Source organism: Aptenodytes patagonicus, chromosome 6 (assembly GCF_965638725.1).
Source record: "Aptenodytes patagonicus chromosome 6, bAptPat1.pri.cur, whole genome shotgun sequence".
NCBI classification, from domain to species: Eukaryota; Metazoa; Chordata; class Aves; order Sphenisciformes; family Spheniscidae; genus Aptenodytes; species Aptenodytes patagonicus.
In genome coordinates this window covers 27,601,568-27,614,150 of record NC_134954.1, presented here as the reverse complement: position 1 = coordinate 27,614,150, position 12,583 = coordinate 27,601,568, and the positions used below count along the sequence as shown (strand labels likewise).

General features: G+C 39.7%; 2 protein-coding genes across 6 annotated transcripts in view; one reads left to right on the top strand and one right to left on the bottom strand.

The window, feature by feature from the left end:
- Positions 1–4,689, top strand: part of MYO7B (myosin VIIB) — a 55,854-nt gene extending 51,165 nt beyond the window's left edge. For both annotated transcript variants that reach the window (XM_076341649.1, XM_076341650.1), the window contains 4 exons: positions 446–562; positions 1,273–1,356; positions 2,074–2,193; positions 2,972–4,689. In XM_076341649.1, coding sequence (XP_076197764.1) covers positions 446–562; positions 1,273–1,356; positions 2,074–2,193; positions 2,972–3,055 — 405 coding nt within the window. In that variant the 3' untranslated portion in view covers positions 3,056–4,689. The remainder of the gene's footprint in view (positions 1–445; positions 563–1,272; positions 1,357–2,073; positions 2,194–2,971) is intronic.
- A 370-nt stretch (positions 4,690–5,059) lies between these two features.
- The window catches only part of LIMS2 (LIM zinc finger domain containing 2), a 34,986-nt gene continuing 27,462 nt past the window's right edge, over positions 5,060–12,583 (bottom strand). For 3 of the 4 annotated variants that reach the window (XM_076341661.1, XM_076341659.1, XM_076341662.1), the window contains 5 exons: positions 12,310–12,460; positions 11,091–11,183; positions 10,162–10,210; positions 9,900–9,975; positions 5,060–9,080 (listed from right to left, as the gene is read on the bottom strand). In XM_076341661.1, the coding sequence (XP_076197776.1) occupies positions 8,933–9,080; positions 9,900–9,975; positions 10,162–10,210; positions 11,091–11,183; positions 12,310–12,460 (517 nt within the window). In that variant the 3' untranslated portion in view covers positions 5,060–8,932. The remainder of the gene's footprint in view (positions 9,081–9,899; positions 9,976–10,161; positions 10,211–11,090; positions 11,184–12,309; positions 12,461–12,583) is intronic. The other variant, XM_076341660.1, reaches the window with a different exon arrangement.

The following is a 12,583-nucleotide window of genomic DNA, read 5'->3' as shown; positions in this document are numbered from 1 at the left end:
AAGGCTCTTTTCTCCACCAAAAGGCAAGAAAGTTTCAGCAGGTACTTATCACTTAATCCACTGAGGAAGACACAGGACACTATTTCAAATACAGAGGGAAAATTCACCCTACGTGTTTCAGCAGAAAATGTGATACATGTCTGTGGGTGTTGAACACTAGCTTTCTGAATTTTGTTTCATCCCATATTGCCCCTCTGCCCTGAAATCCGTTCCCTTGGGCTCCCGGATTTCCTTCAGCCAACTCATTAGTAAGAAACACTGGGGAGGTTCTGGCTCCACCTTGCCCCATGGCATGGTAGGCTATTTTCATTTTCAGAGTCTTCTGTTGCTGTGGGCACAAGACTGATCTTGGTGATGGTCTGATGCTGTCTTTAGTGCTAATGCTGGACATTGGAAACCTGCCCGTCTCCAACTGAATAGGCTTTGTATCCTTTTTTCTAAACAGAGCATTACTGCAGCATATAGCAAACACGAAGGAAAAACCGTGGATGAGGCCAAGATTGCCTTCCTGAAAATGATACACCGCTGGCCAACATTTGGATCAGCCTTCTTTGAGGTGAAGGTAGGTTTAAAGGCCTGTATGAATGGCTTTGGTAGTAGACCAGCACTGGGGGATATGGACTGGCTATAATTCCGTATCTGTGTAAGTGAGAATGCATTGTAAAGCTGGCTTCCCATCATCTACCGAGGAAAACTCAGTTCCTTGGAAGTGGGGAGATGGTTTTTTTAATCCCTTCTGAACTATGCCTGTTATTTACTGGCTATGTTGTTGTTCCAGTTGTAATACTTAATATTACAACTATGTAGTAGATGGGGTCTTTTAGTTATATAGATACTTAACTGTCCTGTCATTGTTCTCCACTACAAAATGCTGCCAAATCTTGTATCTCTGGGAACTCCTCCCTCAGAACAGAACTGTACTAGTGCTCTCATTCTGCAGTGGATAGCTCCAGGAATCATTTCCCACTTGCTACCTTTAATTTATCCTCGCTAGGCTCTTAACTGGTTTGCAACCAACCATTAAGCCTATTATCAGATAGCATAGGAAATAACGGACCTGATTCTGCTTTTATGTAGCAGCTGCTCAAGTCATCAATATATGGCTAAAAGAGTCATCCTTAGCAATAGTTGCCTAATATTGAACAGCTTTATGTTTCAGTGTTTATTTGGTAAAGAGAACAAGCAGCACTGGACACTGTTAAAGGTCACTATGCACCTGATACAGATCATTTCTTCATTTTCTGCTTATCTTGCTCTGTTACTTGTTTATAGCAAACCTCGGAGCCAAATTTCCCAGAGATTGTGCTGATTGCAATCAACAAGCAAGGAGTCTCACTGATACATCAGAAGACAAAGGTAACAATTGCTTCTCAAGAGTCTATCTAAGGAAGGATTTAATTGACCGTGCTAATTTAGGGACAGCAACAGGACCTTCTCCCTGAATGCTAGATGATACAGTCCCCCTGTTCATTTTCTGTGTGAAACCAAGAAAATGTTATTGCCTCAAATCACTTCTTTGCAGTTTCTACATTGGAAAGGAAACAGTGTAGAGCATCTCCGAAAAAAGAAGTGGTAATCATGATGGACCTGGGCAAAGTGCTAAGATTAGGCAGATAGATGGACAGTGCACTAGGGAACCTGCTTCAGAAAAATGCTTTGCAGGAAACCCAAGCTGTCTAAAAGATCAGGCCGAATGACAGTGTTTACCGGCTCTCTAACCCGAACAGTCTGGTCTTACCAAGTTCCCAGGCAAAAGCATTTATAAATATCACTATTTGCTTTTAAGAAGAAAACAAATATCCAGCGAGTTTTAGATTATTGTAAATATAATGGCAGGGTGTTAAGGCAAAGATCAATATATAATGAAAGGAAGTCTCATTAGAGTGATGAAGACTCACCTGCTTGGTGAAAATACAATATACCACTAGCCTGGATGCAAGACCTACCTTGATCCACTGTTTTTATAAATGAAGTGGGAAAGAAAAAGAATGCTCTGGCTCTACAAGTTTTCTTACGTAACAGCCCATTTTCATTTCAGAAACGTTCTATAGTTCAGTTTGTTTCCCCTTACAGGATATTTTAACAGTCTACCCCTTCAATAAAATCTCCAACTGGAGCAGTGGGAGCACATACTTTCACATGACAATAGGGAACCTGGTACGAGGAAGCCGGATCTTATGTGAGACATCTCTGGTAAGAAGTTTTGTCAACTTATACACAAGAAACTCCTAATTTTTCCTTTACATCTAGAATTGCTACAAAACAATGGTGCCAAAACAGAAGTTAAAACCAGTGCAGATACAAAAAGCATTCACTGCTATGTCAATAAAATTGCCGTTTAGAATTGGTTCAGTGCTATATAATGCCATCTGATGCAAAGACGTAAGCCACAGAGACAAGAAAAAATAGTAATTTCCCAAATTCTTCCCATACATCAAAATTCCATCTATCTGAGACATTAAGAAAAGACTGCACTTACCCACAAAACTACGTAAGAGGCTTTTTGTCTTGCATGGTTTGATCCATCTATGCAGTACTGCCATCCTTGTAAGATTTTACACTTTTCAGTGAGTGGTACCACCTTTTTAAGAATTGGTTTCAGATTGTCCACAGACTCAGACAAGCATCGCTGTATTGATATTTAAAGGTAAATTTGTAAAGATAACATAAAAACATTGAAGGGCTAACTTCTCTCACAGAAAAGCTTGGATTCCTAAGTACAAGATGTCAATCTATAGAACGAATGACAAGGAGACAGTAGAGCTATGCTCTGTAAAGTTTTGTAAATCTATGAAGGGAAGAGCAGAGGGAGGAATAGGTAAATAATTATCAAAACAGTGATAGCTGTTGGAAGCAGAGATGTCCATGCAGGGAAGAACCTAAGAAGATGATAAAACAGGGAGGAAATGATAGTTATTTTTGCTTCTGGAGCTCTCTGAGAGACTTTAAAGACTTTTTTCTTTTCTGACAGGGTTACAAAATGGATGACCTGTTAACATCCTATGTACGCCTGCTAATGAATGCTGTAAACAAGCAAAAGAACCTCCCCGCCTGAGAGCGGAAATAGAACCCATGACCTATATCTGTGCCAAACTACTTGTAATTTCATCTCCCAAAAGAAATGCCATTTAAAAAATATCAATCTTAATGATCAGTCTTCTGATCACACACTGAATGAACCGTGTTGCTGAAATATTACAGCAAGAGAAGCTCAAGTGAGCATGTGCTTTCAAGTATCCGTAACACTTGTCTGTCTCAGATGTAGTACAAGAATTCCATTCAGATTTTGGATTTAGAGAAAGTTTAGCTGGATTTTAATGTAATATGGGGGCGGAGGAATCCTAATATGACAGCCTCTTCTGATACTCTAAATCTCCATTCTTAAAGAGGGACACAAATTAACAGTTGTCTTCCTTTGTAAAGAAAATGTCCCCTTGCTGTATATGCTCTTACCAAATGCATAAACTCGTTGAGTCTTTGCAAACAAAGGTAATGTTATTTTTTTTCCTCCTACTGGAAATTCTAACAGTGGAGAAATACCCTTTAGTAGTAGGATAACTGGACACCTTGAAAGGTAAGATGCTGGGTTTCATCCTTTTATCACTAGATTACGTGCTGCAAGTTACAGTAGACTATGACAGCCAATTACTGTCAGAATATAACTGTCATTCCTGTGTGCTGCTAAACTAGCAGGCTGTCCACTGGTTTACCATTGCCTTGGTTAAATTAAATCATTTTCTTTCTTCCACACTTTATAATGCACTTGGAAACTAACAACTGCTTTCTACTATGCAGTTTCTAGTAAGCATAAACAAACTCTGAAATGAGACTGGATTTTGGGTCCATTACTTTTACTCAGTTGCTTCTATTTCAAGTTATAGATGTGCTATTCAGTGCAAATCAGAATCGAAGAACTCGGTCTAACAGACATCTATTGAAAAGACACTTTTCTGCTCTATAAAAATGTTCTCAGCTTGGAGTTATGCAGACATTCATTCATGAGACAAGAATACTAGCTTTAATTTCTTGTGATCTTTTCTATTTCCTGTTTAGCGGGCACTTTGAGCGCTAAAATTTGATTCAGCACTTGTTCATCTCTCAGAGCTTTGTAAACACACAACTTTGGTCCTATAGGAACCAGAGTGTGCTCAGAGTGTGTAAAGCATATATGCACTGTGGTGGTAGTAAGCCTAGATGCTTACCCCATCAGAGAACAAGTACTCCTTCCTCAATAATGAGCCCTCCCTTCTTCACAGTGAAACATGGACATGTCTTAAAGCATTTACACCAAGTTCCTTGAGACACGATCTGGCAGTGCTAGAAAAGCAGCTCTGCTAGATCTCTCAAATTTGCCAATGTATGCACAATAGTTCTCTTGTTCCCTCAGATGTGGTGTGTGAAATTCAAACGCTAATGGGAGTTTTGTACATGGGTGGCAGGGAAGAGCCTCACTCTCTTTGTGCATCTAAATGAGTGCCACACTTGTCAGAATAGTTGATCCTTTTGCATGCAATTAGATATTCCTGCGGTAATGTCCATTGCTGGCAATGGAAACATCTGAGTTTGAGTTGTCTTGTCATCCTATGTCTGATCTAACTGGCTGTAAGTGAGAAGCATTCAACACTTCACCTGTACAAAAAGAAATTTTGCAAACTGTATTGTTTCTGGTTTTAAATAAACACTGCAGAAAATCAACCACAGTGTCTTTTTAACAAGAAAATTGAATATTTGCTCTAATCCATGTAACCTAAACCTACCAAACATCCACCACAGCCTGTAAATGATCATAGCATCCCATCTACTCATCATATACACAACACAATTTGTACAGCACAGCCTCTAAAAGGATGATACCCCTTTCTGCACATCCTCATCAACCAACACATCACCATAGAAGCAGCACAGATCCAAAATGTGAATTCACAACAGCGCATCAGATTTGGGCAATCCCCAGAGTTCCTCAGAGTGCCTAATGCTCTCTGGCTCAGCATTGCAAATGTAATTTTTCTTTTTTACTGTATAATATACAACTTTTTTACATTTGTTTTTTGTGTGAAGATTTAAAATGTATTACAGTTAACTTTATTACAGGAACATAAAAAGGTACAGTGTTACAAGATTTCAATCCACAATCACATGTTTTGGTTAGACAGCAAAAGCAATGTGTGATAAAATCAGAGCTCCACACGTGCAGAATCCACACTGCTCATCAAGGCCTGAACCAAGGCAAGTAGCTGCTAATTCTTTTACTCAGTCTATACAATCCTCAGCACTTAATAGTGCTTTACAGACTCATACAATGGCATTTATTACATGTTTGGCTGCAATCTATTCCTTCACCATCCAACCACTTCTTAAAAAAGCGTCAGTCACATCATCTAATACAAAACATGCAACATCTGGAAACTCTCTGCACAGAAGGTTGAAAAACATTTGCCTACATTGCACAGACTGTAAAAATAAAGACCAGGATGACCTAGAGAGCAGATTGGGTTGCCATAAAGAAAGATTGCAAGTGATTAACATAGCCTTTGAATACAAACAAGCGTCACATACTGTGGTTTCTAAAAGCAAAACCATTTTCAAGTGTACTCAGTGAATATTAGTGATTTTAATTCAGTATGTATAAATATGAATGTAAACTATAAATGTATATAATGAGACAACAGCTTTTAGTAAGTGTAGACTTCTGAGCCAAGTTCAACCTTGCTATAAATCTATACTCTCCAGTGGTGTGATGCCTAGGATGAATTTGGCCAGCATGTCTATTTACAGCAATGGAAAAAAGCATGCAGCTTATTTCTGACTGAGACCTTGACTTTTTTCTAAAAAAAAAAAAAACAAACAACAAACCAACACAAAAACCAACCTGTCAGCCTATCAACACACTAAGGAGAATTCATAAGTCTGCATTATATTCTATGTAGTTTTAAAAATGTGGACTCGAAGTAGAGGAAGATGCATTTATTTAAACTATTTATAGTTATTTCTCTTACTCCTTCAATTCCACTGTCCCACAAAAGGTATGTCAGTAATATTCACTACTGTTACTCTGCACATTGCAGGCTATGGGCAGCAGGAGTATAAGAAAAATAATTGTGAAAAATTAATAATTTAAGAGATACTAAGAGAACATCACCCTCCACTAATATAGAGATCAGGGATTATGATGACTTTTTTCCCCCACTGATTTTGGTAAATGCTCTGAAGATAAGGACATAATCCAAATCCTAGAGAACTGAACAGCTTATCAAAGAGAATGATATCAACTGTCCTTTGAACACTGAAGCTTACTAGGTGTACTGAATTTCTAACATGAGACAAAGTGAGAGCACACACTAAATCTCTACTTGCAGTACAAAAGCAATTCCATTCACCTCTACATACATGCATTTTCCATTGCTGAACTTGAGTGGCCACTGAAAGAGTATTACCTATTGCCTGCTAGTTACATAGTCTTTCTAAATTTACCAGTAGCTATGCAGCTGTGTGTTCCTCCAGCATCTTCCCAGGAGGCTGAAGATACACAGCTGCTCAGATTTAGCATTAGACATGGCCTGTGACTAAGATTATAGGAACAGACCTGAATGCTTTATGCTGAGAAGAATCTACGTAACATACTGAACTGCACCTAGATCAGTAGTTCTTGTGTTTTATGCTGTGAAAAAAATGCCAAAGAATAGGCTTACAAGACGGGTCTTTGCAGTGGCCACATACTACTGCACCAAAAGACATGCTGCTCTTTATGCCCTTAACTAAAAGACCATTTAAAGGCTGGTGAGAGAACAGTGACTAGCCATGTGTTCTCCTAAAGCAGTGACAAAAGCAGCTACTATTACTGTAATCTACAGAGCATACTGGTCAGAAGAGGATGGAAGAGTTCTACTGTTAAAATTAGGCCTACCCCCTCATCAGCGTTACAGTGGATGCAGTATACCCCAGTTAAGTTTATGGTAACTTACAGCAACAAAAAGCAAAGCAGCTGAAGGAAATTGAATTAGCAAAGCCAGTAAGTGTCCAAGAGATGGTCTTGCATGTGGGATTCTTATCTGCACACAGTTAACCAGGATTTCCCACCACTGCTGTGATATCACTGGTGCAGTTTCATGGGTAGTAGCTACAGCAAGCGTGTTAACAGCTGTCAATGCTTTAGCTATTATCTTGTTTAGATCCGTTCTGAGCAGAGTGTGATGGCAGTGAGGACAATTTTAAGGTAGATTATTGCCCCAATCCAGTTGCTGCTCACACATACAAGAAGTGAGGAAGCTTTAACTTCTTGCTAGCTAATTCACCTGGGGCTGCAGGGTGTAGGCCCAACTGCTGTGTTCGTTTGACCTACTAAACTAGCCACTTTTTGGAATATTTAAATCATGCAAGGGGCAGCAAGTCCTCCAGTGCCTTGCATCCTGTCCACCTCGCAAAAGGGCAGGCACAGTCTCCAACTATTCAGGGAAAGGGATTTTCAGGCTGCTCAGCTTAGTTCAGCACAAGAAACTATGGCGACACCTCCAGAGGTCTCAGAAGCTCACCGTGATTATACAACACACAGGTGGACTCAGGAACAGCACTGTTGATGGCTCACCCCTGAAGAAATATCGAGAATGTTCAAAACCAGTAAATTTCTCAGCACCTTGGGTTGTACTAGCAGAGACAGTAGGACCAGTGAAACTTCACCAGTGATAGGCAAAAATACAGAGCAGAACTATATGCTTAAGATGTACAGATTCACGTCTGAGGTCCTCTCTTTAAGTAAACTCAGGTCTTAAGAAGAAAGGTGATAGGAAACTCTTATTTGGGTGAAAATTTTACGAAAAATACTTCCTGGGTTTTTTCTGCGTAAGACCACATTTGCTACAAACTGTAAATATTAGAAACCCCTTCATGTAATTGGGCTTTCTGGAGCATGACCAACAAGTGTATACTCATCTTTCAAATAAAGTGAGAAGGACGGGGAAACTGAAGCACTTAAATTGGTACCATATTATCAATTTGATTTCATCATGCAAAAGAATAACCAAGGCTCCAGCCACATTGCCTCAAGAAATGTCAGCTATGCCAGTGGATAGGACATGCTTTGTGTTGACCACTAGAATCTCTAGTACCCATATAGTAGTAGAGAACAAACTGAGAAAATTATAGTGTCAGTTTCTAACAAAATCTTTCCTTTTCCATAGCCACCTCCTCCTTAAGGAGAGACCAACTATTCTGAAGAGGCTGACATGGCCTTGACAATTGAAATCTCCTTAGTACTGAACAGGGAAGAAGCAAAGCAAACTTCTTCAGCTCTCTTAACATTGGACCTAAGCCAGACAAGCGGGGAGTGCAGATGCCATAACTATTGGTTCCTGGGCTTTCCCAGTAAACCTGCAAACCAAAAGGACTGTACAGCATTTGTGTACGCTCAGTAGGAATCTGGAGAAAGACCAGAACATTTTGCATGTAGCAAAGAGTGACAGCTTTCAGGATATTTGCCTACATATTAAAAAAATTTAAAATGTTATCACCCAGGGTAAGAAGAGAGATTTTTATACTTTAACTGAAAAAGAGCAAATCACACATTTCTTCCACCCCTACACTCAACCACTGTTTCCAAATTCCTTATACTATAGAGGAAAGGAGAGAGAACTACAGTTCAATTGAGGAAGGAAAGGCTGTGTACAATTCCACAAAGGCAGAATAAGTTGTTATTAGCAAATTAATAACCAGCCTGTAAACTGCTCAAGCAGAAATCATATTCCTCTTTCTGCCAGTGTTAATAGACAATTGCTTGAGAAAAGGGATAGTCAAGATGAAAGCTGCATTACCAGAAGCAAGGGAAGGTACTACTTATCTTTGGTTTCACTTGTTCTTAGTAATTGCCTCTGTAACCAACAGCTGCTGTGAGCAGCAGCTTATGACTGTAAGAGTGCAGTCAGTAGACTGACAGACCTGTTTAAGCAGAGTTTAAATCCAGAGCTTTGGGATGTGCCTTCTTGGATGCCAGCTCTGACAACTTCTTCAGGCGTTTCTTCAGCTCCAGAGGGAATTTCTCATAGCACTTCTTGCATACAGGCTTCATGTCAAACTCCACAAACTTATTCCTTTAACACAAAGAACAGCGGGCTATTAAAATGGTATTTGCAAACTATATGCTTCACTAAATCAAGTCTCCATGCATCTACGTAAATGCTGTTGTTTGTGTTCTACTGCACGTATAAAACAACTCACTTCCTCGTCTGGTCATGTAAGTACAGAGACTGGGTTCTTATGAGGGAACTACGGTCTTTAGTATTGCTAGTTAAATAAGGAGCAAGATTTTGCTATATATTTGTATGTAACAGTCTAGAATAATAATGTTGTTATCGTAGAATGGAAGTGTCACTTCAAAGGTCCGCTTTGTGATGAATGAGAGCTCCTTCATATACAAGGCCAGTGGGGCCAACTCAGCATAGTAGGATAAGGGTTTGAACCTGAGAAAGGAAAAACGTAGGATTGGTTTGTTTTCTGTCCCTCTTCTACACATTTGAGGTAACTAGCGTAATGTTTTCTTTCGAAATAATCTGCACAATTGCAAATACTGTCACTGAGGGAAGCATCCAGACTAAGGAGACATGGAGGCTGCAGGTATTTCAGGACAGGCAGTTACTCAAAGTTTACAGCCTTCCCTCTGTACTGCTGAATGAGTTCTCCTCTTACCCAATCTTCTTACAGAATAGATTAATGAAGAAAAATAGATTAGAGAGGATGCTGAGTCCCAGCTCCCTTTTAGTTCTGAAATCAGTGGAATTATAAGCACCTGCTCCCACAGAGAAAAGGTATATTGCCCCTCAAGAGAGGCACTGGCTCATGGCTCCCCCAAGCTGATACCCTGCCTTAGGGGCAAATGTCTCCTATGGTCCGAAATATAAACACTGACTTACTTCAGTGTAAGCTTGATGTTGCAGGTGGAGCAGGAGAAGCAATTCACACACCAGGCCTTGTTAAGAGCTGATACCACTGCAAAAGCAAAAGCACGAAATAAGAGGAAACTGCCGGATTATTTGAATTCAGATTTGTATCCAAATTCAAATGAGGCCAGATGTGAAAAGAAACACTGGTGCCTTGCAACTGTGGGACTGCAACAGCTGCACTAACAAATGGAACAAGGACAGCAACCCAAAACAAGGAGAGAACAAATCTTACCATCTCCCTCTATCACGTGGCTGCAGTTGTAGCAAACATCTCCAAAGAGCTGCACAGCAAAAGAAATAAGAACAGGAACTCATGTTACTGACTACTCATGCTCCCCAAATTACACAGCTGGTGTCAACTTTAAATCCTAACAATCAAAGAATTCCCAGACATTGCAGTAGCCCCCAAATATACCAATTTAAATCTTCTGAATAACTTCTCATACACTTGCCAAATAGTCTATGTTCCTTTGGATCTCATACCACTAAATACTACAAAACCTTTTTTGTTGATGCCTCACACTCTACCACTGTTATGTGATCTTAAAGTCCTATACATGTGGCAATTTGGAGAAAAGAGGATTGGTAGAGTGTGATGCTTACTGTACACAAACATCTCCTGATGCTTAACTATAAACATCAAAATAAAACCTAGAGCTACTCTCAAAACAGTAACATCTCTTATGAGAGAAACAGACTAATTTATCTGACAGAAGAAAATACCAAACTCACAGCTGTTCAGTAGAGTCATACAGAAAAAACAGGTTTTGATTGGCTTTTGAAACATACTTTTCTTATGCTTTAGACAGCTCAACATTTATCTTAGGGCCATGGAAGCAAGTAATTATCAAAGAAGTCCACACAAATAGTTTTGGAGTAGAATTACATGGATTTTAAATCACAACCCATGGTCAGTGTTTTTTTCTGTCCATGGCACAAAGGAAAATCAATATCCCCAAGGCATTCTATTCTGTTCTCAGCATCACTTTTCACATCTACCAAGGAAAACTATTTTTTCTGTTAAATCTCACTAATTTCTTAATATTGCATTGCCTCTACAAATTCATGTTATGCAAAATCTGCATAGCTTTGCATATGTAAAATGCAAAAAAGCATTTGCCAGTCAGAGCAAGTACCTACAGTATAGAAGGCAGAATTTACCTGGTTATAGTGAGTTTCACAATAAGCCAGTCCTTTTTTCTCATAGTGTCGGTGCCCCAAGAATGGCTTCTCACATTTGGCACAAACAAAATGCTGTAAAAGAAAAAAAGACATTCAGTGGCAGGCAAAGCGACTTTTCCATCACCAGGGAAAAACTTGCATGGCTACAAATCATGGCTCAATATGAGACACTTAAGCATAGAATCACAGAATGGTTTGGGTTGGAAGGAGCCTTAAAGATCATCTAGTTCCATCCCCACTGCCATGGGCAGGGACACCTTCCACTGGACCAGGTTGCTCAAAGCCCCGTCCAACCTGGCCTTGAACACTTCCAGGGAGGGGCATCCACCACCTCTCTGGGCAACCTGTTCCAGTGTCTCACCACTCTCACAGTAAAGAATTTCTTCCTAATATCTCATCTAAATCTATCCTCTTTCAGTTTAAAACTGTTACCCCTTAATGCTTTAATGAAACTCAGACAGGAAAATCTTCATGGAAGTAAAAGAGGAAATATTTAGTCTACTATAGTAATTAAGAATGGTATTAAAGATAGGTAGAAGACCTGCTGAAAGGGCAATCATCTTGTGTCTATACTGATAGACTTGTGCACTATTATCTTGCTTGTTTCAGAGAAGAGAAACAGGAACATAAAACATGGTTGGTATGAATGCACTTCAATGAGCAGCAGCATCTCTCTCAGTTCAAGCCCTACGAGGCTTAAATCACTAAAAACATAAATCACTAAAAAATCTTCAGAGCAAGCTGTGACGACTCAGCTGAAAGTTAGAGAAACAATGAGCTGAAAAGGCTTAAAAAGCAAGAATTGCACTGGCTCTGCCTACATTACAAATTCTAACACTGTTATGAACCTGTCAACTGCGGTTGGAGAGTATCTATCTAAGTACATCATGGTAAATATGTACATTTATTAGTAAGTAAATGCTGTTCAGTGAACCCTATTCTGCAAGAATCTTTACAATGCAACTCAGGCATTTTAAAATTAAGGTTATCACTGTTGTGAAAGCATAGCTTGCTTAGGCAACCCTGATGACCCTGCTGTACTCATTCACTCACAGAAGGTGAAGACAATCTGAAACATAAGCAATTGTTTTTTGTCCGAAATCATATATTACAGATCACGTAAATGTCTACAGCTTCCAACTAGCACTAGTCCTCTTCCAAAATGGCTCCTGAAGTTTCAGATTCAGAGAGGCCTGACCTCAACATGCCATTGCTTTCCCAGAGCGTTGACCACTCGTCCCTCAATGGGCCTGCGGCAGGCTCCACAGATGGGGATTCCCATCTTGTCGTGGCAGGGCAGACAATACAGTTCTCCCTTCAGTTCCCGGGCCTCAGCAGTCAGTTCCTTCCTGAAAACACAAACATGTCCCTGAAGCAAGAACACCAAGTAAAGGCCTTTAATGCCTGAGACGAAGTTTTGGAAGACTAAACTTGAAAGTTAACATACTTTGGCAACATTCATGCTACAAATG